The sequence below is a fragment of the Juglans regia genome, chromosome 12, assembly GCF_001411555.2.
Source record: "Juglans regia cultivar Chandler chromosome 12, Walnut 2.0, whole genome shotgun sequence".
Classification (NCBI taxonomy): Eukaryota; Viridiplantae; Streptophyta; class Magnoliopsida; order Fagales; family Juglandaceae; genus Juglans; species Juglans regia.
In genome coordinates this window covers 11954895-11982176 of record NC_049912.1, presented here as the reverse complement: position 1 = coordinate 11982176, position 27282 = coordinate 11954895, and the positions used below count along the sequence as shown (strand labels likewise).

At 39.9% G+C, this 27282-nt stretch overlaps 1 protein-coding gene across 2 annotated transcripts; it reads right to left on the bottom strand.

The window, feature by feature from the left end:
* Positions 1-718: 718 nt before the first annotated feature.
* On the bottom strand, positions 719-25538 carry LOC108992449 (probable hydroxyacylglutathione hydrolase 2, chloroplastic). Of its 2 annotated transcripts, none has more exons than XM_018967002.2 (8): positions 25399-25537; positions 24089-24271; positions 3934-4137; positions 3229-3352; positions 2251-2351; positions 1742-1816; positions 1544-1642; positions 719-1092 (listed from the first exon to the last, which is right to left on the bottom strand). In XM_018967002.2, the coding sequence occupies exons 1-8, from the start codon at positions 25444-25446 to the stop codon at positions 946-948; spliced, it is 981 nt and encodes a 326-aa protein (XP_018822547.1). In that variant the 5' UTR covers positions 25447-25537; the 3' UTR covers positions 719-945. The 2 variants fall into 2 exon arrangements, with proteins under 2 accessions (XP_018822547.1, XP_018822546.1); XM_018967001.2 differs by having other exon boundaries at positions 818-1092; positions 1742-1825; positions 25399-25538.
* Positions 25539-27282: the final 1744 nt, after the last annotated feature.

The window sequence follows — 27282 nt, the reverse complement described above, 5'->3', positions numbered from 1 at the left end:
TGACTAAAATTTAATTGTCATAATTGACACCACAATTTATTTGCGGGCAACTTAAAACAAAAGGGTCATCATAATTGATCTCGCAAATATTTTAATGGTGCAATAATGAAAAAAAAAAACTCACAATTTAAAACATTTAATAAATAACACACTAGGTAATCTCTAAAAATTCTAGTGGATTCAACTACCAGTGTCAGTGTGGCTCCCCACTGGCCATTGGCCTCTCCTTTAGCATGATGAACTTCCCATCCTTGCAAAAAAGAGAGAATTTTCACTGCATACTGAATGTCCGAATCTGCTCCCCATTATCTTCCTCTCACTGCAATGCCTAAACAACCTGAAGAGCCTTCCCTTTCAAGAATGAACTTCTACAAACCCAAATCACAGCAACCACTGGATCAATGCAAAACTATTTAGGCACCACCAAAGTAACGAGACCTGAACCTCTGGATCACGAGCAATCACCCCATTACCAACTTAAAATTGTCACTCCCCAGTCTACCTTAACAAATCCCTGAGTTGGAGCTACTACCCATTTCTGCTCTGCAAGTTGTTTCGAAAGACAAAAGTGGTGTGCTCTACTTGATTATGAATATAATTCAAAGAAGAGTATCCGAGTCCAATCTTGATGTCTTATTTGTATAGCTCGATTAAGGGCACGTACAGCAGCAAAATGGTCGAAAAGTTCTAAACTTAAGTTTTTTAGTGTAACATTTGGTTTGATCATCAACCAATTTTCATTAAAATGGAACAATTAAATTTTGATTACTGTATTTACTTCCAGGAATGCAGCAATCACTTTTTTTAAGCAACATAATTAGTAGTCTAGCTTAAGAAATTTCAAAGAAAAATATATGTCACACTATTGACATAAAGATCTGTGGAGTTTACGACAGATGGCTTACCATTTCCTATACAACAAAAGTAATAGGCTCCAAAAACATATTAAAAATTATCCTTTGATTGACGGATGACACACAAGGCTTCTGCATCATCAGCTGTGTCCGAAATATTTAAGGACCGTCGGATTTCCATACTTGAAGTGCGAAGAAAGGGATTACAAGACTTCTCAATCGATAATGTAGTAGGAATCTGAGAAACCAGAAACAGAGTCAGCATTGATCTAGCAAAATATATAATGATAGGACTATATAAAGAGAAATTCTATTTGCAGTCCCCACTTGGGGATTGCATGTGCAGACCCTTTATTAAATGAGAAAAAGCATCATTTCAAGAGGGATAGTTTTGTAATTTTAAAAAAAATTAAAGATAAAATTTCCTAGGCTTGTATTGCAGTCCCCAAATGGGGACTGTATCTAGCATTGCTCCTATATAAAATGTTGATCAAATTCAACGGCAAGGCATGCACAAAATAGAAAATACAAATAGCTTGGAAAAACACGTTAACAATACATATTCACATCATGTGACCTAGTAACTGAATTAAGGATCTCTCAAGATTTATGGTGCAAAAGCTTCAAATTTTGATACTGAAAAGACTTTCCTACTAATTATGAAGGAAAGGAAGTCTCGGGGGGAGTACCGTTGGCAGGCCCTTGCTTCGAAGATGGACTACATGGGCCACATAGGATTTGAGTGCCTCATTTTGGGGTTCAATAGACAAAGCAAACTTTGAATTACTCTGTCAAAATGCAGATCTCATAGTTAGGGCCTCTATAACTTTTAAGATTCACGAGAAAAATGAGTAGGAAACATTAAAGGTTGATGACAGATGACTGACCAATGTGTATTCATGACCACAATATATGTTTGTATCATCTGGCAAAGACACGATCTTCTGAAGGGAAGATAGCATCTGTAACATCTACAATCAACTGTTACATTGCATAAATAATGACAAAAGCATGAAATCTTTACCAGTTTTCTCAGAGTAACTAAACTTTGATCTTTGCAAAAATATGCTATTACCAAGCCAAAACAGATGAGACGTGAAGAACATGAGAAACAGAATCAATTCCTAAGTCACTACATGGCCGATCAGTTAACTATTATTCAAGCTTTTCTAACATGAATGTCTTAAAAATTTAGTAATGATAAACTTCAATTCCACCACTCATAGTTATCAGTTATGTTCTCCCTACACGAGAAATATCAAATTTACAACAGATTTATAAACAAAGGGATGAAATGACCATACAACATCAACCTAAGATGATAAGAAAGGTAACAGCACCCTCTTCTGCAGATATCAAATCTATGAACAGGGCAGAATAAAGAATCCAAGTTTACCTGTTCAGGGGTTCCTTCAAAAAGCTTGCCACATGACAAGCTGAACAAAGTGTCTCCTGTAAAAATTGCCCCAGATCCAGGAAAATAGAAGCTAATATGGCCTGCATGCAACAGAAGAGTAGAGAATGATAAAAGGAAATCAAGGCAGAAAAACTAGAACCATCTGCTATAGGTCCAGAATAATGGTGAAATTTGCGGAGATATGAATCCACTTGCAAATAAAAGTAACTAGAATTACAGGTAGGTCATAAACCTATATATCTTAAAAAGTCTAAAACACCCTATACATGCAAATTTCCAAATGTTCTTGTCATCCACCAATCCGATGGTTCAGGCAAAGAACTAACAAATACAAATCTATACAAAATGTTTAGCAAACTTAAGCGAGGCAATTTTGTTATTTAATTTATATCAAGAAAAAAACTTAGAGAGAGAGAGTGGAACTCCCAGGTAGTTTATTTAAATTTACAAACACAAAGGGGAATGGATCATTTTGTGTTACAATACAATGGAACTACTGTCTTGGAAATCACATAATTAAAGTCATTTCTTTTTCTTGCAAACTTTAACCATGAAGGGAAAGCCTAATGACATAGAAAAACCTTTGTTTAACAATAAGATCATATATGATGGTAGAATTAGACATGGAAAAAGTTTTACTTCAGTTCCAACTTGTATAAATGCAACTCATGATCATCAAAACCACTATGCAACACTTCATATAAATTGCAAGATTATTTCCATCACTGTCAATGTTATACATTTATAATTACAATAAAACAAACATAATTAAAGTATTACAAATTGAAGTAACAAGAAAATTGCTCCTTACAGAATTCTTAGCAAATTGTTCGAAAAAGAAAAGAAGGGAAGAAAAAACATTCTTTTAACCAAACACAAGGACAATAATCTAGCATGATTGGCCGAATGAAAGCTTTTCCATTGGATTTTCTAATTTAACAAGGTAATAAGCACAACCTCGAGTATGTCCCGGGGTTTCCATTACAAGCACCTCGTGGCCTGCAAACATCCACTTGTCTCCATCATTCAGAACAATATCAATACCAGGAATCCTATCCCTGTCTATTGCTGAACCAATCACCTACAGGTAACAAAGAGTTAGAGGAAAACTTTATGACCATTGCAATCAATATAAAAATCAAATAGGTTCAAGAAAGGCAAGATGACTTTTGTGAAGTTCATGGGAAATCTTCTAAACAGACACCATACAATCCATCATTCAATCCTAACCCAATGCAGCCAAATTAGCTCCAAGAAATATATGTCACAAAGAAATTTCTAGAAAATTCTTATTGTCCTAAGAGTAGCAGCTATACCAGTTTTAAAACAATTCTCAGCAATTCTTCAAATGTACTGCTAAATTATGACAATTTGACATATGAAAAAAGCAAAGTAAATTCTTAACAGTAGAAAAAATCCATTTAGACTCATTGCAATTTAGCAAAGGTTTTTCAAATACTATGCAGTTGAATTGATGAGTATCAGATTTTCAGTATTATAGTTCCATGGCAAAGGCTTCTCCGCAATGGGTCCTTGTATTACACAAAAGAGGCCATGCTATGTTCTTTTGAGAGTCAACAGTTAACGATATTGAAGAAGAAAACATCTAGCATGACAAAACAATATCAGACCTTGCCCAAAAAAAAAATATATATATCATACCTTTGCACCGTACCTTTCTTTTAGCTCTGCATTCCCGCCAGTGTGATCATAATGATGATGAGTGTTCAATATGTATGTCAAATTTTGATTTCTCCTCCTCAAGGCATCTATAACGGGTACAGCTTCAGAAGGATCAACAACACCAACTGTGCCTGTATCTACATCATGTAAAAGATATGCATAGTTGTCCTTGAGACATGGTACCTGAAAATGAAAACAAATCCAGCATCTGAACCAGTGATGGAGTGGATAACCTCATTATCTAAAACCAAGAAACTTTGGGTGACGGTGCATACAGACCTTCAACCACACTAACACACATTATATGATAAACAATCCCCTGCTTGTGTGGGTAAAGCTACTAATTAAAAGAATGAAATATGTCAATTAACTGCCTTATAAGGCAGAATCTAGTAAGGCCAGTATGAGAGACAAAACTGAACAGTGTCAAAGCGCGAATGGCAAAGCTGGTGACACACCAACACCTGTCTAAGTGATATTATTTCACTTCATTGTGCTAGTCTGGTCCTTTTAGAAAATAGCAAGAGGTTCTACCATTGGGCCTCACCCTCAATGCTGTGTACCAGGTCCATGGAACTTATCGAAGGAAAGAAAGGACGGAGTTTTTTAGCCTGAAATTGTTTTACAAATCGTCTTCCATCATGGCAACCAAACTCCACTGTAGTGACAACAGATAATCTCAATATAAGACCTGTAACACCCCGAACCTTCAAGTTTCTAATTTAGAAAAGTTAGGGTTATACTAGAATTAGGGTTCTATTTTTAGAAAGCAAAATTTGGATTTGACACTACAACTAGGCCCAAGCCCACTAGGGCCGAGCCCACAACAACCAAGGGAGGGCGAGCAAGCCCAAGTACTAGGCTTGCCCAAGCCCATTAAGAGCCCCACGGGAGTAAGCCATCTAGGTTAAGATAAAAAAACCTACTACAATCACAATTCCTAGTCCAATCACAACTCCTAACCCAATCACAATATCCAACCTAATCATAACTCTTAAGGTAATCACACCTCCTAGTCTAGCCAAAAAACCCTAGGATGACAAAGTCTAGCCGAAAACCCTAGGATGACCAAGACCCCAAGCCCATTTTGGATACCCCTAGGTCACAACGCTAGAAGTTTTATCCCAGTTGGACTCGCAATCCACAAAACCCTATTTATAGAACCTTACAAGTCGGCATACCCACTTTGCTCCTCAAGATTTGCACCGCACCCCTTGCACGCTCTACAAATCACTCATTTGGCCACCACAACCTAGGCTCCCCACACCGTGCACCACCCCACTCCATCTGTAAGTCTTCTTGCCTTTCCCTCACACCCTCAAGCACACACGTCCTAGGTTAAACCACCACATACCCAAGCACTCACACACATGCCTAGCACACCACCACCCACCAACGTTATGGCACCATGACCCTCAACCACATATCCATTGAATGTTCCAGCCACTAAAGTTGTTAGAGCACCTATGCGACGCCCCCAGCCCCCCACTTGGGATTTGACGGTGACTAAATGCGTCAGGACATATAACACAAAACTACATACCTGTGACACCCTGGATTTTTCATGAGGAACCTCGTTCACATTTTTGTATGGATGATATTTTTGCCATTGGATTTTTGACTCTGTGTTGAAAGAATTCATTCGGCCTTTTCTATTTTTAGGTTGGATTTGGATCTTTTAGGCTGCATTTGGATGTTGAGTTGAGTTGAGTTAAGCTGAGATGAGCTCTTTATGAATAATAGTGAGTTGAGTAGATGGAGTGAGTTATGTGAGGCTCATCTAAAATGAGTTTAAATGTGTTTGGATGTTAAGATGAATTTAGTACTATTTATAGAAAATTGAAAAAGGTTGTGTGTCCCACTTATAAAGATGTGTTAAGTTGAAAAAGATTGTGGATCCCACGTGTAAGGAGATTTTGAGTTGAAATAAGTTTAGTAATTTGAGAGTTGGATGTTTGGATGTTAGACTCAACTTAAAATTAGACTGAAGATCTCAACTGAGTCTTGCAACCAAACGGGGCCTTACTCTCTAGCCCACAAGAGGAAATAGAAGAAATAGGCCCAAGGAAGTAGACCCATGAGAGTATTGCTTTAGAAGGCCCAAGTTAGACCATGGGACAAGGAAGAGGCGCCACATGGCAAGAAAAGGAATTTTTGGTCTTTCTAGAATAGGACTAAGGTGACACTTGTCAACCATGTATTAGATCCTTGGAAGAAAAAGTGGAAGAAGCCAAAAGGACATAGGATTTTCGGATGATGGAGTGTTAGGCGCCACTTTTTGCAAGACACAAGCTTCTCATGGACACATATCAAGCTTAGGAGAAAAAGTAACTTTGTGAGTTCCAAGATGTGTCATACTAGGGAAGATAAAAAGGCAAGTTTCTAGAAGACTTTTTGAGGAAAAAGCAAGGATGTGGCCGACGCTAAGAGGGAGAGAAAGAGACCCAAAAACTGCCTAGGGAATGACACAAAAATCACCTCAAGTGACATGGTGATTTCGACAAGCCCAAGAACCCACACACTCCTGACGCCACATGTCACTCATGCATTGGAGGAAAATCTTAGGAAGGTTAGGGTTTTGGAGGAAATGACCTTTCGACCACTAAGTGCTTTTAACCAAGACAAAAGAAGAAGGGTAAGATGGGGAAATGAAGGCAAGATGGGTTTCGGATTTGGGAGGAAATGCCATGATATGTTATGACATGATATGAAATGATGAGACGTGATTTCAATATAATATGATATGAAATGATAAGGAAATGGCATGATATGTTATGATATGAATAGGAACCCGAGCTCAAATGATATATGAACATGTGTTAAGAGTTTAAAAGATGAAAAGTTGTTTTATGGAAAGGGTCAAGTTGCATAAGTCAAGGTTAGTACATGTCCATGCATTCATTTGTAGTTTGCTTTTATATGCTTCTGTTATCTGTGGTGTGTTGACTGTTTACTTGCTAAAATTTATCAAAATCTCACTGTGGTAGTTTCCACTACCATTCCCCATCCGGAATGGTAGAAGTTGTAGCAGGTGTACAAAACCCTATTGAACCATGAATTTAGATGGCACCCGAATAGAGGACAAATACACCATTAAGGGATGATGCCTCTATGCTGCAGCTGCCTTGGAGATGACAGCCCCGCTTCTTTAGGACTTGTTAGTTAGTCTAAAAGATCCCAGATTTAGTACTTTGCTCGCTGACCCGATAAAGACTTCACAATTTTCACAAAAATTGGATCAAATCATGTGTATCCTCACGGAGGTTAGCGAGGCGTATGTTGAAGGAAAGGAACTTGCTAGGGAAGTAGGACTTTTTTCACCCGAGATGCGGTCTCATGGAGTCTTTTGGGTTTTGTCCCCTGATGGATCTCTAGTATTGGGAAAATTGCAAAGTGAGAAATTAGGAGATTATCTATGGCCTCTATACTTTTGAAGAGTCCCGTGTTTTGGGAATAACTTTATGATAGACTACTTATTTTGGAAATCTTTTGGTAACACAACTCTTATTTTGAAGCACTTATGCTTATATGAAAGCTTTTGAGATATTTGCACTTATTGGTACCATGTGTCTTATTCATTTCGCCACCGTGCTTAAGTAGATAGAAAAAAATTTTCCACTGCGATTTTTATTGCATACTGCTAGATGTTAGGTGCATTGCATCTTACCTATCATGTACGAGGGGTATGTATCGTTGTGTTACATGTCCCGACGCATTCAGTCACCGTCAAATCCCGAGCGAGGGGATTGGGGGCGTCGCAGACGGTGGTTTCAGAGCAATTACGTCTCTGGATAAACCTACAAGTTGTCCTAGGGAATTTCATGGTACCAAAGCTAGGCTTCAATCTTGTAGTTATAGGCTTTGATCTTATAGCTATAGGCTTAAATCTTGGAAGAATCATATCGAGAAAGAGTACGCGTGGAAACTCATGGATGCAATGGATGGAAGTTGGTGTTTTCCTTCTTAGGAAAGCTTGACTCACGGTTGACTTTATGCATTTTAAGAGAAAGAAGAAGTCATGGTGCGAAACCGATGAGACGATGCTTCTCCCAGGCGTAGGGAGTAAGATACTGGAAACCAACCAATGGAAGGCGGTCAAGCTATAGCGAAGGCTATTTGCCAAATGACAAAAGTAGTGAGAAATCAAATGGAGCAAGGACAAAACGTTCGGCAAGACACCCATAGAGGAGATGTTCGGGGATGCCCATTTGAGCAGTTCTTGGTCTATCGATACCCGAATTTCTTGGGAACGAAAGGAGTGTTGCGAGCCAACAAGTGGCTCATTGATTTAGAACGTACCTATGATATAAGTGGATGTACAGAGGAACAGAAGGTTCAACATGCTGGACATCTACTCCAAGGAGAGGCCGGCATATGGTGGGATACAAAACGTCAATTATTGGCACAAGAGTTGGAAGATGTGGCTACGCTCACGTGGGAGCGGTTCAAGAAGGAATTTGACAATCAGTTCTTTCCGGAGACGACCACACAACAAAAGGCATTGGAATTTGCCAACTTGGTACAAGGCAATACGATGGTCGAACAGTATTCAGCCCGATTCATGGAGTTGGGAAGGTTTGCCCCACTTGATTGGAACGGAAAAGATACAAGCTACGAAATTTCAGGATGGATTGCAGCTGAGGATTCGGAATCAAGTTGCGTGCTTGCAGATCGAGAATTTCCAAGAATTGGTGAATGTAGCGTCTACAAAGAAGTCTAATTTCTCAAGTTCATATGAACCAGAAGAGAGGAATACCCTACTCACCCAGGAAAGATGCGAGAAAGAGGAAGGTTCCCCATACTATGGATAAGGAAAAAGGAAAGTAGTCAGGAACGCAATACCAGTTACACCACCACCGTGTAGAAGAAGTGGACGAAGGCATAGTAGAGAATGTTGACTCGCAACGGGAGCATGTTTAAGATGCAGCCAGACTCGTCACATGATCCGAGAATGTCCGCAGAACACACCTGGAGGAACAACCACGCCAGGAGGCATGGTGAAAACCCTCGTGAAAGCCAAAGTTTATGCAATCACACCAAGAGCGGTGGATTTGAAAACAAACGAGGCGGCTAATGTCGGAGTGATTACTGGTAATATTTCCAAACCCTATCTTGATTAATAGATAGAATGGCTAAGAGTTTTAAGTAATTGTAGTTATCTCTTTTAGGTAAGGTTAGATTTGTTACAGAGATACTTTTACAGAAATGCTTTCTATATCTAGATAGCATAGCAGATAAATAGATAACGTGTACAGTAAATAGACTCTTCGTGTACAGTAAATAGACTTAACGTGTAAATATCAGCTAACGTGTATAGTAAGACCAACCACAATTAAGTGCTAGAATCAGTGCTCGGTTGTAACCCTTTTCTATATAAATGAAGGAAAACAATGGAAAGAGTGATTCAGACCAAACTTGACATGGCATCAGAGCCACTACTCTGATATTCATCTCTGTGATCTTAATCCTTGAGCATTGGCGTGTTGCGACGGGAGGAATTTTTTTTTCTCTCGCTGTTTCCGCAAGTTTCTCTTGTGGTGTTTTCACTTGTGGTGTCTGTGGTGTTTTCACTTGTGGGCTCGAGTATTTGGTGGCTGTCAGAGTTATTTTGGGTGTTGCGAACACTGTTTTGCCTTGTGGGCTCCTTTTGGTGCCTTCTCGTGGTGGTTGGGCAGCTATGGGGCAGTCGGCCATTTCTGTGGCAGAAGGCAGTTTCTGTGAGGTCGACTCCTTCTGTGGGTGGCTGTGTGGTGGTCGGCTACGTCTATGGTGGTTTGTTGGTGCTTGTCGGCAGTTTCTGGGTAGTTTCTAGTGGCTGAAGACATGCGGGTGTCACCTTTGGTGAGAATCGACAATTTCTGTGGAGGTTTTTTCTTTTTTCTTTTTTCTTTTTTTTTGTGGCAGTCCGAAAGTTTCTGGGTGGCTGTGTTGCAGTCGGGTCTCTCTGCTGGTTTCCGTAATTTTCTGGGCAGCTTTCGAAGTATTTCTCCTTTGTCTGTAAGTGCCTTTTATTCTTGTGACTTTGGGCCCTTTATTTTTAGTCTGGGCCTTTTATTTTGAGCGTGGACTTATTTAGGACCTTGGGCCCCCCCCCTTGTTACCGTGACTTTGAGTTAGGCTTGTCGCTCATTGGATTGACTACTTGAGCATATTTCTCTAAGTGTTTTTCATTATGTCTATTGAAAATACTATTGTTCGTTTTACTGGAAAGAATTTTCCTACGTGGGAATTTCAATTTAAAATGTTCTTGAAAGGGAAAGAATAATCAAATCATATTGATAGTTCTGTTTGAGTTTCCACTAATGAAAAGGAATTTGCCCAATGGGAGGTCAAGGATACTAAGGTGATCTCTTGGCTATTGGAAACGATTGAGCCCCATCTTGTCACCACTCTTCAGTGTTTCACTACGGCTCAAGCTATGTGGGCCCATCTACATCGTATTTATCACCAAGATCATAGCGCTCGAAAATTCCAATTGGAATTGGAAATTAGCAATTACACTCAAGGTAATTTGACCATTGAGCAATTTTATTATACTTTTATTAATATTTGGAGCGAGTATTCTGCTATTGTTCATGCTAAGGTTCCCACCGCGGCCCTCGTGGCTCTTCAAGCGGTTCATGTTGAGAGTCAACGCGATCAATTTTTGATGAAGCTTCAACCTGAATTTGAGCCTGTTCGAGCCAGTTTATTGAACCGTAATCCGGTTCCTTCCTTGGATATTTGCTTGGGAGATTTATTGCATGAAGAACAACGATTATATACTTAGATGGGTATGACTTCTGAGAAGGTCTTTTCTGAGGCTGTGAATGTCACCTATGCAGCACAAGGGAGAGGGAGAAACAAATTGCAGTGTTTTAGTTGCAAGAAGTTCGGTCACATTGCTCGCAACTGTTCGAAGAAAGTTTGTAACTACTGCAAAAAAGAGGGACATCTCATCAAAGACTGTCGCGTGTGTCCTCAGAATTGCCAATCCCAAGCTTTTCAAGCTGCTGTACAGTCTCCTTCTTCATCTTCTGCACCGCCTACTGTAAGTCCTGATTCATCTGTTCTCACACCAGCAATGGTCCAACAGATGATTGTGTCTGCTTTTACGGTCTTAGGCCTGCAAGGTACAGGTACTAACTCAACTTCTTGAATTGTTGATTCGGGCGCTTCTAACATATGACTGGTACTACGACAGGTCTCCATGGTGTTCGTAAGTATAGAGGCAAGCAAAATATTCAGATTGTTGATGGCAGTACTCTTCCTATTACTGTTGTTGGTATTTTGGGCTCTTCATTTCGCGATGTTTTTGTCTCTCCTGGATTTCTGTTGGACAATTGGTAGATAATAATTGCAATATTCACTTTTCTCGTGATGGTTGTCTTGTGCAGGATCAGGTGTCAAGAACAGTGATCGCGAAGGAGCCTAAAATAGGTCGTTTATTTCCATTACAATTTTCTGTTCCTAATGTTGTTTCGCGGCTACTACCAATACTAGTGAAGTTTGGCATAAGAAATTAGGTCATCCTAATTCTGTTGTCTTGACTCATCTTATGAAACATGGTTTTTTAGGCAATAAAAATTACTTTTCTTCTTCTCCTGTATCTTTTGATTGTGCTACTTGTCGTCTTAGTAAAAGTAAAACTTTACCTTTTCCTGTGCATGGTAGTCGTGCTTCTAGCTGTTTTGAGATCGTGCATACTGACGTTTGGGGTGTGAGTCCTGTTATTTCTCATGGTCAGTATCGTTATTTTGTAACGTTTATCGATGATTATAGTCAATTCACCTAGATATATTTTCTCTGTTCTAAAGCTGACGTATTTTCTGTCTTTCAAAAATTTGTTGCGCTTGTTGAGACACAGTTCAGTACTTGTATTAAAACTTTACGCTCCAACTCAAGAGGAGACTACATGTCTTAATCTTTTCAAACTTTTCTTCAGCAAAAGTGGATCGTTTCCCAGCGTTCTTGTCCTTATACTCCTCAACAAAATGGAGTCGCTGAGCGTAAAAATCGTCATCTCTTAGATGTCATTCGTACTTTGTTGATTGATTCTTCTATACCTTCTAAGTTCTGGGTAGAAGCTTTATCTACTGCTGTCTATTTGATAAATCGTTTGCCTACTACTACTCTAGATTATGATTCTCCATATTTTCGATTATTTGGCATATCTCCTGAGTAGCAATCATTCCATACCTTTGGGTGTGTTTGTTTTGTTCATCTGCCAGTTGTTGAGCGTCACAAGCTTGCTGCACAATCTGTCACGTGTGCCTTTATGGGATATAGTCCTACTCAAAAAGGATTTGCTTGTTATGATGCTCATGCAAATAAATCCTGAATCTCACGGAATGTGATATTCTTCGAAAATCAATATTTATTTCAGTCTTAGGTTATTTCTAATCCTCCTATTACTCTTCTTCCCGCTTTTGATGATGTGTCTTCTTCTATTAAGCGATTTCAACCAGGTATGGTGTATCATCGACGTCTTCCCCCTTCTTCAACGCCCCTTCCAGACACTGATTCGTCATCTGATTCTGCGGTTCCTATATCTCGACAGTCCACCCAGGTTACACGTCCACCAGATAGGTATGGATTTCCTCACATCTCGCTTACTGCCACTCTCGACACTAATTCTGTTCCTCACTCTTATACCCAGGCATCCACCCAAGCTTGTTGGCAGCAGGCCATGTAAGAGGAAATCCAACCTCTTCAAGACAATCATACTTGGAATCTTATAATTTGTCCCTCTGATGTGAAACCTATTGGTTGTAAATGGGTATACTCAATCAAGTTTCTAGCTGATGGCTCATTGGACAGATATAAGGCCCGTCTCGTGGTTCTTGGGAACCGACAGGAGTACGGTATTGATTATGAAGAAACATTTGCACCTGTTATCAAAATGACTACTATGCGGACTATCTTGGCACTTGCCGCGTCGCAAGGGTGGTCTCTCCTGCAAATGGATGTGAATAATGATTTTCTACATGGGGATTTGAAGGAAGAAATCTATATGTCCCCACCTCCCGACATGTTTGCTACACCTTCCTCGGAGGTTTGTCGGCTACGTCGATCATTGTATGGACTGAAACAGGCTTCGCGTACATGGTTTGAAAAATTTCGCTCTAACCTGCTTGCTTTTCATTTTACTCAGAGTCAGTTTGATTCCTCTCTTTTTCTTCGCCAGACTTCTGCAGGAATCGTATTGCTTCTCGTATATGTCGATGACATTGTGATCACTGGCTCCAATACTGAGTTAATTAAGCAATTACAACAGCATCTCAAGACCTCTTTTCACATGAAAATCTTGGTCCCCTGCAGTATTTTCTTGGCCTTGAGGTACAGCTTACTCCAACTGGTACGTTGTTACACCAGCACAAATACACGCAAGACGTTATTTCATTGGGTGGTCTCCAATCGGATAACTCTTTTTTTACTCCCTTAGAGGTAAATCTTAAGCTTCGTCAGGAAGAAGGGGAGCTTCTATCAGATCCATCCTTGTATCGGCAACTTGTTGGGAGTTTGAACTACTTGACGATTACTCGTCCTGACATTTCTTTTGCTGTACAACAAGTTAGTCAATTTATGCAAGCTCTCTGACATCTTCATTTAGCCGTTGTCCGTCGCATTATCCGATATTTGAAGGACACCTCTACACGCAGGTTGTTCTTTCCTAAAGAATCTTCCTTACAGTTGGTGGGGTATAGTGATGCTGATTAGGCCAGATGTGCAGATACTCGTCGCTCTGTTACTGGCTGGTGCATGTTCTTAGGCAATGCACTCATTTCTTGGAAGAGTAAGAAGCAAGACAGAGTTTCCAATTCCTCTATTGAGTCTAAGTATCGTGCTATGTCTTCCACATGCTCTGAAATCACATGGCTTCGTGGTTTATTGGATGAACTTGGTTTTCCTTAGCTACATCACACTCCTCTTCATGCTGATAATACCAGTGCTATTCAGATCGCCACTAATTCTATCTTCCATGAGCGTACGAAACATATCGAGGTCGATTGTCATTCTATACGTAAATCTTTTGACAAACATGTGATTACACTCCCTCATATTTCCACTGAACTTCAAACTGCAGACATATTTACTAAAACTCTTTCTCGGCACCAACATCAGTTCTTGGTTGACAAATTGACAAATTGATGCTTCTTGATCCACCAGCATCAATTTAAGGGGGGATGTTACAGAGATACTTTTATAGAGATGCTTTCCATATGTAGATAGCATAGCAGATAAATAGATAACATGTATAGTAAATAGACTTAACGTGTAAATATCAGCTAACGTGTATAGTAAGACCAGCCGCAATTAAGCGCTAGAATCAGTGCTCGGTTGTAACCCTTTTCTATATAAATGAAGGAAAACAATGGAAAGAGTGATTCAGACCAAACTTGACAAGATTGATGCAACACGTGACGTATGCTTTGTTTGATTCTGAAGTGTCACGATCTTTTGTTTCCAACAACTATGTTCAAAGGTGTAGGCTATGTATGGAAACTCTGTCTCGGAAGGTTCTAGTAGCAATACCCAATGGGAAGATAGTTGGGTGTACCCGTATGGTTAAGGATTGTGGATTGGAAGTCACAGGTTTGACCCTAACTGCTAACTTAATTGTTTTCCATCTCATGGGTTTTGATTTGATCATTGGAATGGATTGGCTATCAAAGCATTATGCTAAGATAGATTGTCGATGAAGGGAGATAGTCTTTGACTTGCCGTCAAAAGACAGGATATGTTATATGGGGGAAGTGATTGGGTCAATTCCATCAATTGTAATGACAGGACAAGTTAAGAAGAATATAAGAGATGGAGCAGTTGCTTACCTCGCAGTTATGACTGAATCGATAGAGAAACATAAGGGAGTCCAAGGGATTCTAGTAATAAAGGATTTTCACAAGGTCTTTTCTGACAATCTACCTAGATTACCCCCGGATCGTGAAACGGAGTTCTCAATTGAGCTAGAGCCAACTACGGCCCCGTTACATAAGGCACCATACCGAATGGTCCCGGCAGAATTAAAGGAATTGAAGGTGCAGATAGAGGAGCTTTTGGAGAAGGGATTTATACGTCCTACTTCGTCCCCATGGGGAGCGCCTGTTTTATTTGTGAAGAAGAAGGATGGTACCCTAAGGACGTGCATCGATTATCAAGATCTGAACAAGGTAACCATTACCACAAATAGATGATTTGTTGGATCAATTGCAAGGAGTGTCGGTGTTTTCGAAAATAGACCTGAGATAAGGATATCATCAACTTAAGATAAAAAAAACCAGGTACGAGGGCTTCACCCTGTAATGCCCCTCTTTGTATTATTTTGAAAATTTTCTCCGTACACAACCTTTCCCTCCCAAAAAACCCTAGCCTCCATCATCCTTTCAAGCTTCTGCCGACGTCCCACTCTAGTCGGTGGCCTTTCTAAACCCTAGCCTCCATCCCTGTGATCTCGCCACCGTCTCTCTCTCGCACAGAGATAACTCCAATGTCAACGTCGACACTCACCCACCCACTCTAGTCCGGTGAGTGACTGCGCACCACCAGCACAGACAAGATCACCGGCCCCAGGCGACTTCGCCAAGGGACATCTAGCGTTGGCAGGCCTCCGGCGACACGATTTTTTACTAGATCTGTTTTTGGTTTTTGTGTTCCGTCATTTCTCCTCAGGCGGCTAATCTATGTTCTCGGCACCTCCACTGACACAGACAACACCAGTGACTTCAGCAAGGGACTTCTGACGCTGGTACCATCTCCGACAACCGAGTTTTTGAGCAATCTGGTTTTTTTTCGCCGCACAGATCTGGTTTTTTTGGGGTCTCACCCCAACGATAGGAAGTCCGCATAAGCCCACTTCGCCTTCCAAACCTAAAATGGAGGCCGAAGCTCCATTTGCGCATGTTTGAGAAGGGCTCCACTTCTGGGTCAGTTTCACGGTCTAACGAAAGTCCTAGGCCGGAGGAGACCCTTATCTTGGCCCCAGTGACAACAACTCCTACGCGGAGGAGGTTTCTAACTTGTCCCTAGTCATATTGGCGGAGAAGGCGACTGGTATCAAAGAAGTCCACGACAGGAGCAGAGTCTGTGGAAGGCTTGGAGCACGGTCGGCAAACACAGATAACAACGATGGGACCCTTGGCTTCTGTCATGTGATGATGGTGTAACGCCGACATCTAAAGTAGGGTCCGTCGAAGCTGCACACACAAGGTTGTCAGAGGTGAAGGGACTTGCTGCCAACCCAGAATCACCAATGGAGAGTACCATTGGTGTTGTTGAGGAGGCACAAGATTTGAACAAGGGTTTATCGTTGGTACCGTTTGGAACTACGTTGGGCGCTACATTAGGGGAAGACGTTGTCCCCTTGGTATCTCTTCCTCCATTAAACAATATAAATGGATCATCTTCGGATTGGGTTTTGCAAAAGGTTAATGAGATTCAATATATTGTGGGAATCTCACGTGAAGGATGTGAAGACCAGTTTAAAGCTCTAATCACTGAGATTGAGGCGAACCACTCGCGTGATACCAAATTAAGCTTTAAGAAAAGCAGGGAGTTGAAGCATCTTTTTTGTGCAATCAACAATGACACTAAGGGTGGAAGCTCAAGTCGAGGGCATAGAGGTTGATGTATGTTGGGTAGTCTTTCGAATAGAGGGTAGTTCGGATGGTGGTTGAGCTATCGGAAACATTGGGTTGGGGTTGTGGAGGTGTGATTTATTCTAACTCGGGCTTGATGTATGTTGGGTAGTTTTTCATGGGCTTTCGGGGCAATAGGAGCTTTCTAGTATAGGTTAGAGATTTTCTTCTATACATCCAGTGTACTTGGTTACTCCTATTGATACATATATATAATACTTTTACTTATCAAAATTAAAAAAGATAAAAAACCAAAAACTGTTTTTCAAACTCGTTATGGACATTTCGAGTTTTTGGTAATGCCTTTTGGTTTGACAAATGCGCCAGCAGCATTTATGGAATTGATGAATCGAATCTTTAGGCAGTACCTCAATAGTTTCGTGGTAGTTTTCATAGATGACATATTGGTATATTCTCGGAATGACGAGGAGCACAAGGAACATTCAAGGATTGTGTTGGAAACTCTACAAGAGCATCAGCTTTACACTAAGCTCAATAAGTGTGAGTTTTGGCTCTGAGAAGTGAAATTTTTGGGACACGTTATCTCTAACAAAGGAGTTGTAGTAGACCAAGCAAAGATAGAAGCAGTGACAGAATGGCAGAGACCGACTAATGCCCATGAGATACGTAGTTTCCTTGGTTTGGCAGGTTACTACAGGAGGTTTGTAGAAAGATTTTCTAAACTCTCTGGTCCTTTAATAGCATTAACCAAGAAAAATGACAAGTATATGTGAAGCGAAGAGTGTGAGAAGAGTTTTCAAGAACTTAAGAGGAGGCTGACCACAGCACCGGTTTTGGCTTTACCTGAACCCCATAAGCTTTACGTGGTGTACAATGATGCTTCTAAGATGGGATTAGGATGTGTTCTGATGCAGGAAGGATGAGTAGTCACTTATGCTTCATGGTAGCTCAAGAATCATGAGCAGGATTATCCTACTCATGATCTGGAATTAGCTACATTAGTTTTTGCATTGAAGATCTAGAGACACTACCTGCATGGAGAAAAATGTGAGGTGTTTATGGATCATAAAAACCTCAAGTATCTGTTCAGTCAAAAGAACCTGAATATGAGACAAAGAAGATGGATCGAGACAATACGTGACTTTCAATGTGAGATTAAGTATCACCCTGGAAAAGCTAATGTAGTTGTGGATGCCCTTAGTTGCAAGGTCCAGGCTAAATCGCCATCGTTATTGGTGGAGATGCAAAGTTTGTTGATTGGAAATCCACCAAGGGTTGCCATGACAGTAGTGCAAGAAATTGTCTCATTAACCGAGGAATAGATTCGAGAAGGACAATGTAAGGATGATAAGCTGGAAAGCTTACAACAAAGAATTTCCGAAGGCAAAGGACCACAACACTTCATGAATGGGGAGAATGGAATGATATATTTCAAGGGAAGGAAGGTAATAACCTAGTGCCCTGGAACTAAAAGGGAAGCTCATTGCACCCCTTATACAGCTCACCCTGGCAGCACTAAGATGTACTGAGATCTTAATGAAAGATTTTGGCGGGAAGGAATCAAGAAAGATGTGGCAGAATTCGTTGCGAAATGTTCAATATGCCAATTGTTGAAAGCGGAACATCGACGACCAGCAGGAGAATTACAACCATTACCTATTCCCGAATGGAAATGGGAAGATGTGTCGATGGACTTCGTGATAAGTTTGCCAAGAACGTCGACAGGAAAGAATTCGATTTGGGTTATAGTCAACAGACTAACAAAGAGTGCACATTTTCTGCCCATAACCAACACGGATTCCATGGAGAAGTTATCTCGAATTTACGTCAAGGAAGTAATTCGTTTGCACGGAGTGCCAAAGTCTATAGTTTCCGATAGAGATACAAGATTCACTTTGCGTTTCTGGCAGAGTCTATAGAAGATGTTGGGCACAAATTTAAAGTTCAGTAGTGCATATCATCCACAGACAGACGAACAAACAGAATGCACTATTCAAATACTGGAAGATATGTTGCGGGCATGTGTGTTGGAACCAAATGGCAATTGGGAAAGCCATTTACCTTTAATAGAGTTCGCCTACAACAATAATTTCCAGGCTACAATTCAAATGACACCTTATGAAGCGATATACGGGAGAAAGTGCAGATCACCGCTGTATTAGGATGAAGTAGGAGAAAAGAAAGTGCTAGGACCTGAATATTTGCAGGAAGTAAGAAAGCAAGTAGCAGTGAATCAGGAAAGAATGAAAGCAGCCCAAAGTCCACATAAAAGTTGCGCCGACAGACGAAGCAAAAATCTAGAGTTTTCTGTAGGTGACTGGGTGTACATGAAAATTTTACCTATGAAAGGAGTTGTGCAGTTTGGCAAGAAGGGAAAGTTGAGTCCCAGATAAGTTGGACCCTATGAAGTGGTAGAAAAGATTGGTGCAGGAGCGTATTGATTAAATCTACCAATCGACATGCAAGGAGTGCACGATGTCTTTCACATATCATCTTTGAAGAAGAGTTTTGGAGAAAGGCCAATTGTTGGGATGGAACCTAGCAGTATTTGGTTACGACAAAACTTATGAGGAATGGCCAATGCAGATTGTGGATAAAAAGGAACAAAAGCTGAGGAATCGGAAGATATCCTTAGTCAAAGTGCTTTGGACTAACCCCGAATTTCAAGAAGCGACTTGGGAACGAGAATATGTGATGAGGACTAACTATCCTCACTTGTTTGTAACTTAAGACTTTTTTTTTACCATGATTGAACATCTTGGATGACTGATTGTGCTTGTTCTTGTTATGAATGAAATGTTTCTGTACGAATTTATTACTTGTAGTGCACACAGTGTTGACCTATCATACCCTTGAAACAGGGCATGACATGACCTAGGAGAACCCCACGAATGTATGTGACTTCAGTGGCACAAATTAGAGAGCATAGAGAGCGTTGTCTCAGAAATTGTCTTAGAAGGGAGCAAATGATGGTAGCTCAATCAAGGTAGATGGAAAAGTCCGAACACCAACGTACGCATGTGATGGATGCGGATTTTCGAGGAAGTCTCTATTTACGACAAGCATTAACACATGAGGAGCGACAACCTCGATGTAGCTGGAAAGAGCCTATTTGCACAATTTTAATCAAGAAGCAGAATCGAGTTGCGCAGCAGAGGAACGAGAGATGAGGTACATTGCCTTTTGAGACCTCAGATACATCTACGAATGATATTCGTTTCCGTGAAGCAGGTCAACCTATTGAAGATACAGAGCTTGAAATAGAGCATAAGCTGAATAAGATATGAGTGAACATGTATTTTGATTATGATCTAGACGCGATATTCTATTTTTCACAAGATTTGGTGACAAAAGAGGATGACGTACCATCCCTATTGTCATCAGAAGATTCCACGACAGCAAGTGCTATAGGTATGCAATTCCAAGTGATTACCGTTATTTCGAGTTTTATCACGTGCCGATTTCGAGGAAGAAATCTATTTTTAAGGGGGGAGGATGTGACACCCCAGATTTTTCATGAGGAACCTCGTTTACATTTTTGTATGGATGATTATTTTTACCTTTGGATTTTTGACTGAGTGTTGGAAGAATTCATTAAGCCTTTTTCTACTTTTAGGTTGGATTTGGATCTTTAGTGTGTGGTTTTCTAGCCCACAAGAGGAAATAGAAGAAATAGGCCCAAAGAAGTAAGCCCATGAGGGTATTGCTTTAGAAGGCCCAAGTTAGACCATGAGACAAGGAAGAGGCGCCACATGGCAAGAAAATGAATTTTTGGTCTTTCTAGAATAGGACTAAGGTGACACTTGTCAACTATGTATTAGAACCTTGGAAGAAAAAGTGGAAGAAGCCAAAAGGATAGGATTTTCGGATGATGGAGTGTTGGGCGCCACTTTTTGCAAGACACAAGCTTCTCATGGACACATGTTAAGCTTAGGACAAAAAGAAACTTTGTGAGTTCCAAGATGCGTCATACTAGAGAAGATAAAAAGGCAAGTTTCTATAAGACTTTTTGAGGAAAAAGCAAGGACGTGGCCAACGGCTAAGAGGGAGAGAAAAAGACCCAAAAACTGCCTAGGGAATAACACAAAAGTCACCTCAAGTGACATGGTGATTTCAGCAAGCCCAAGAACCCACACACTCCTCATGCCACATGTCACTCATGCATTGGAGGAAAATCTTAGGAAGGTTAGGGTTTTGAGCAAAAGTGCACTCCATTTTCGGCTACACTTTGTGCCTCCCTTTGCTTTTCACCAACCAATGCTTGAAGGACACTTGGCAAAGCTTTCTTCCCTTCTCCCTCAAGCAAGGACTTTCATGGAGAAGACCAAAAGTTGCATGGTGTCGTGTGCCCTTCCTCCTCTCATCTGAATCCCTCTTTTGTTCCATTTTCCATCATGCCCTTCTACTCATGTCTAGGTTCAATGCACTAGACGGTCAAAAGGTAATTTCTTCAAAACCAAAATCTTCTAAGACACTCTTCTAGTGTGCATGGTTGACATGTGGCGTAAGGGTGTGTGTTCTTGGGTGCCAAAATGGCCATGTCACTTGAGGTGACCTTTTGTGTCATTCTCAATGTTACTTTTTGGATCTCTTCTTCTCCCCCCTCTTGTTGCTGTCGGCTATATGCTCCATGTCCCTTACAAAAATCCTTCTAGAACATGCTTTTTGTCTTCCCAAGTGTGACACATCTTTAAACTCTAAAAGTCACTTTTTACCCTAAGCTTGACATGTGTCCATTTAGAAACTTGTGCCTTGCAAAAGTGGCGCCTAACACCTTCCAACCGAAACCCTAAGTCCCTTTTTGCTTCTTCTACTTTTTCATCTAAGGATCCAATGCATGGTTGACAAGTGTCACTTATGTCTTTTTCCAAAATGACCAAAAACTCTTTCCCAATGCCAAGTGGCATCTCCTCCTTATCCAATGGGTCAACTTGGGCCTTCCAAGGCCAAAATCCTTAAGGGCTAAATTCCATGGGTCTTTTTCTTCTATTTCCCTCTTGTGGGCTTTCTAACTTAGAACTCCAAGATCCAATCCAACAAAATAGAAAGTGGCCTAAAGAATTCTTCCAACACTTAGCCAATAATCCAATAAATAAATAATATCCACAAGAATTACGAATGGAAACTTAGGAAAAATCCAGGGTGTCAAAACCTCCTAAACTCCCCACAAGCCATGCGGAATTAGGGTTACAAGCCCTAACCCTCGCATCCTAAAGGATTAGGATGCGAGCATTAGAACATTTGTTTGTAATTGACATTTGGTTGGATGAATATATACTTATTTTACTTATCAAAAAAAAAAGGTAAACACCCTCTTCATTAGATGTATTACAACCATAGGGTTGTCATGACGTATTGGTGTAAATAGGAGAGAGAGAGAGAGAGTCACATGGGCATGAAACCGAGCAAGCATTGCTTGGCTAGCACTAACCCGAGCATGTCACAAGCACTACACCAAACATACCATGAGCATTTCACTGAGTAGAGTTAGTGATAGGCGAGCAATGTAGGTGAGGAATAGTGACAACGAAGAGACTTAGGCCAGGTTTGAATAGTGAGTTGAGATGGTTTGTGAATAGTAGTGAGATATTTGAGTTGAGATTAGATAAGTTAAAAATGGTTTGAGTTAAAATGTTTTATGAGATTTTGGGAAATGAGAGAAAATGTTGAAGAAAAATATTATAAAGTCTGTTAGAATATTATTTTTTAATATTATTTTTGTTTTGAGATTTAAAAATGTTGAATTGTTTTTTGTGTTTTATTTGGAAGTTTGGGAAAGTTGTAATAATTAGGTAATGATTAGAAGAAAAAGTTGAAGATTTGAAATTGAAAAGTGTTTGTTTGTAGTGTTTGGATATTGAGATGAGATGGAAGCATCTCTCTATCCAAATCAGGCCTTAGACAACCCAAGAAATCCATGCATAAAACATAGCACGCCTAATGATTAATGATCAAGGAAGTTTACACTATTACCTAAACTATTATAGGTCGGTTGAGAGATTTGGAGAAAACGCGCGATTAGCTTAAACTATTATAAGTTTGACCCCAAAAGGATTTTAGGGTATAAGATATTGGGGCTAGGATAGTGACCTACAACCCATAGAAAGGCAAATCTTTTCTAATGTATATAATCATAGAAAGGCGAGGTTAGGAGAAACTTTTCTCTTCTCATTGCAAACCCTAGTCTCAACATCGTATATGAACATCGATACTAGGGTTATATTCTTATAACTAGTTTTCTTTTATATATTTCTCCTCTAGTCAATGTGTCTCCAACTCATTCCTAATGCTCACCGTTGAAGGCTAGTGGAACTCTTAGTGTTGGCTCTAAGCATTACTCATGCATTGGATGGTATATCTTGCTATGGTGTTTGCTGTCAGTGGTTTGATGGACTGTTTTGCCACTTAATGATCAATCAATCCATACTCATCAGGATATCTAAACATTTTAAAGTCGTATTGGAGCTGTTGTTGACATCATCTTCGGAGTTGAAAGATGTCACTTCTTGGTTTGGGAAAATAGCTATGACGGTATGCTTTTGAGAGAGAAAGCACTTAGAGGGTGCTTGAGAACGTAAAGAATGGAACTAAACCAGAGGTCGATGTTCTCTTACAAAGGGTTGAGGGAAGTCATTTTTCTTTACTACATTTGTGGTGGGTGATAGGTTGAAGATCTACTTCTAGCATGATATGTGATGTCGGGATGTAATGACCCAAGAAAAAGTCCAAGCCATATATGGGCTTGTACACCAAAAGGACTATATATTGGAACACCTTCAAAACATAACCCCCCCCCCCAAAAAAAAAATGTGGAGAACCTCAATTCACCAACTTCTATTCTCAATCTAAGTTATGACAATATCCTCTTCTTAAATTCTGACATGCTCATCAGGGCATTTCATTATAGGTGGCACAGCTCATGTCGCATATTTCTGGTTAAGGATTTTCTCAAATACCATTTATAACAACCCAAGGAAAGACCAAGCCACATCGAGTCCTGTACTTGAAATGGACCAGTCAAGATTACAATCGAAGCCCCTTGAAATCATTATAAATGGGAAGAACTTCTCCCTCCAAAGTAATGTGGGATCTCATTATGCGACAGATTTTTTCGCCCATTTGGGATAGAGTGGGCTATGTCTTTCAGGGTAAAGGATCTCCTAGCGTGATGGTAAGGACACTTTAACAGCCATCAGTGTGCACTGCTATGGAAGATGACACTGATTTGTTAGTTGTGGTGTGTTTTAAAGGGAAAACAATGAGCATAGTTTCGATGACTACAAAAAAACAGAGTTGGAACTCAAGTCAACCATTCTTAATACTCTGTATTATTGGATAATGGTCCACAACAGTGTAAAGTCTTCTATTTTTACTTCGAATGAACTTCTAGCACTTTTTCCTTGTGTTTAATAGGTGGACTATAGTATGCTTCCTGTCAATTGAGGTTACGTCGTCTCTTGTATACAATTTGCAAGCAAATCATTATGCACAGGTATTACCAAGACATTGAAAGAACCAAAAAAATAAAATAAAAAAAAAAGATGAAGAGATTTGCTTACCAATTCAATCTGCAATGCAGAAGACAGATTAACTACACTGCAAAATTGATTCACTCTAAGTGATCGACTAGCTCCCCGCAAGGTTTTTAATGGCGTCGAGAAGAATCGAAGAAACCCATACAAAAGGCCCTTTCTGAAGCAAAGTTGTCTCACACCTGGCCATACGCGAAGACCACTCCTCACCTAGGAGAAGGCACTTTGAAATAAATAACTAGAGAGTTACAATTAATATTTTCCAAAACTAAGGTTGAAGATAAGAGTGGCTGTATCATAGAATCAAAAGAAAAACCATGTTAGAATACACATGAAAATAGCAAAATCAATATGCTTCAATGTATGGCATTGGACCACGAGCAGATAGCTGATTCCATTTGAAAATAAAATTACGCATGAAGATAGCAAAGAGAGTTTAGTGGACTTGTGAATGCACATTGCATTGCACACTCTTTTTAAAATTACATGTAGAGTCAACTAGAACTTGGGGAAGATGCTGTATCGCTAAAAAACCATTTGCTGGACTATGCCGAAATTGTTACCGAATCCCAAACTATACCCAGTTGTATAAAGTAAGCCAAAGGATAAAATAGATTTTTTTTTTTTTTTTTTGAAGTCATTTTCAATTACAAAAACCATTTTCCCATACAATCCCAAAACTCTAACAAAGTTACCTTTTCAAGTTACATTGTAAAATTAAGCACAAAAAACTCTACTCCTTACTAAAAAAACTCATTGCTTCCTCAACCATTCTACTGAAATAGTATGATAGGATCGTCACAATCTACTTGATTGACTGCTAAGCTAGATTACAGTTCATAATGAACAAAATATGAACAGTAGTTCAAATCCAACTCACTGATTCTATTTCCAGTAGCAAACACCCACCATTTCAAGATAATTAGATAGAAAAAAGGAACTGAACTATATAAGACATTAAAAAAATAATTATCGAACTGTTCTCAAGAACTCCGATCGTTATTTTCTCAAAAGGTTACAAATATTACCCAAACAGAAAAGGAAAAACCTCAAGTAATAGCATGCATTTTACTGCTCATGAATTCCAGTCCACATCGTAATTTTCTCAAGTGGGTAAAAATGTTTGCCAACAAAAAGCAAAAACCTCAAGGCATATCATAACATTTCCACCATAACGATCAGAAGAAAGACCGCAAAATCACAGTCAATCAAAACCCAAAAGAAAGGAAAAAGAAATTTTGCAACAGGCGTGTTATAACTCTGCACATATTCAGACGAAAAGCGAAAAAATAATATACAAAACAAACAAAAGAGGTAAAAGAAAGAAAGAGAGAGACCCTAGAGCAAGGAAAGACAGCCATGGCAGTGGAGGCTTTGGAAATCATCTGCGTAGAGATAGAGAGACGGAGTGTGCCTACGCGTGGCTGGGTTGGCACTTTTGTAGTTGGCACTCGGCAGGCAACTCATTTTTTTTTTCTTTTTTCTAGTCCGTCTTTGTTTTCCCACACACGCCCCCATCACCAGCCAACACCACCCGTTTTAGTTTTAATTTTAATTTTCTCTTCATTTTTTTAATAGCTTCTTAAATATTACACGTCCACTTCTCTTTTATCATCTTATAGCCGAAAAAAATACATAAATAATACAGAAAAAATTAAAAAAGAAAAGAAAATGAAACTTCGGAAAATAAAAATGACAGATTTTAGAAGATGATAGACCAAATTTATAAGTTCGGCAACATTTAATAAGGGACTTTGAAAATTCCGACCAAGCTCTTCTAGTAAAACAAGGTTGGAGGATAATTTCTAATCCTGAATCTTTGGCAGCTCAGATGCTAAAAGAGAAGTATTTTCATAAAAAAAACTTCCTCACTGCCACTCTAGGCCAAAATTCATCTTTTCTCTGGTAAAGTTTTCTGGCGGCTAGACCTTTGTTTAATGAGGAGGGTCTGATATGGAGAATAGGGGATGGGGAAACAACTAGCATTTAGAAGGACAAATGGCTTCCCAAACAGAGCACTTTCAAGCCCCAAAACTCTCTCAGATTCATGCATGTTGACACCAAAGTCTCCCTCCTAATAGACAAACCAACAAACCAATGGAAAGAGGACCTGATCTCAACTTTGTTCACAAAAGAGGAAGCTGACCTGATCAAAACAATACCAGTAAGTCTTTATCCTAGCCCAGATAGATTACAACAGAGATGCACTACCTCAAGCCAGTTTAGTGTCAAAAGTGTCTATCATATGCTGACAAAGTTAGAAAATCAAAAGCAAGGTCAATCTTCAACTCTCCAAACATCACGAGCCCCATGGACAAAACTTTGGAATCTAAACATCCTTAATGCAGCCAAATCCTTCCTCTGGAGAGCCTGCCTAAATTCTTTATCTACCCGAATCAATTTAGTGAGGAGAAAAGTCATTGAAGATCCTACCTGCCCAATTTGCAAGCAACAACCTAAATCTATTGAACACATTCTATGTGAATGCCCTTCAGCAAGAGACACTTGGGCTCAGAGTACTCAGAAACTGTAGAAAACAAGTCCTTTCTTTCATACTTTTGCAGAGTTAGTGGATGGTCTTGTTGAAGGCCTAGAACAAGAGGACCTGATGTCCTTTGCCATTACATTGTGGCTCATTTGGAAAAGGAGGAATGACTTGGTTTTCAATGGACTATTCTCTTATCCAACAAATATTAGCCAGCAATCAAGACAACTGGTGGAGGAGCTACATCAGATTTCACAACATAAGAGAATACAAACAACCACCTGCTAGCAGCTAACTAAATGGGAAGCTCCACCCAAAGGCAACCTAAAACTGAATTGGGATGCAGCCATAGACAAAATAACTTGCAAGATAGGAGTGGGAGCAATCATTAGAGATGGGCAGGGTCGAGTTCTGGCCACCCTCAGAATGAAGCATGATCTCTACTCGGACCCATTAACAGCAGAGGCCTGTGCTACTCTACAGGCCTCATTATTTTGCAAGTCCTCGGGCTACAAAGACATCATCATGGAAGGTGATTCCTTGCAGGTTGCAATAGGTCTCAACTCACCAAATGACTCAATCACTTATGCATGCAAGTTAATGGCAGATACCAGGGAAACTCTCAACTCTTTCACTCATCGGTCAGCAAGGCATACTATTAGAGCAAATAATTATTTTGCTCATGCCTTAAGTAATGATGCTCTATGCATAAGTGGTTATACCACTTCTTTTGATT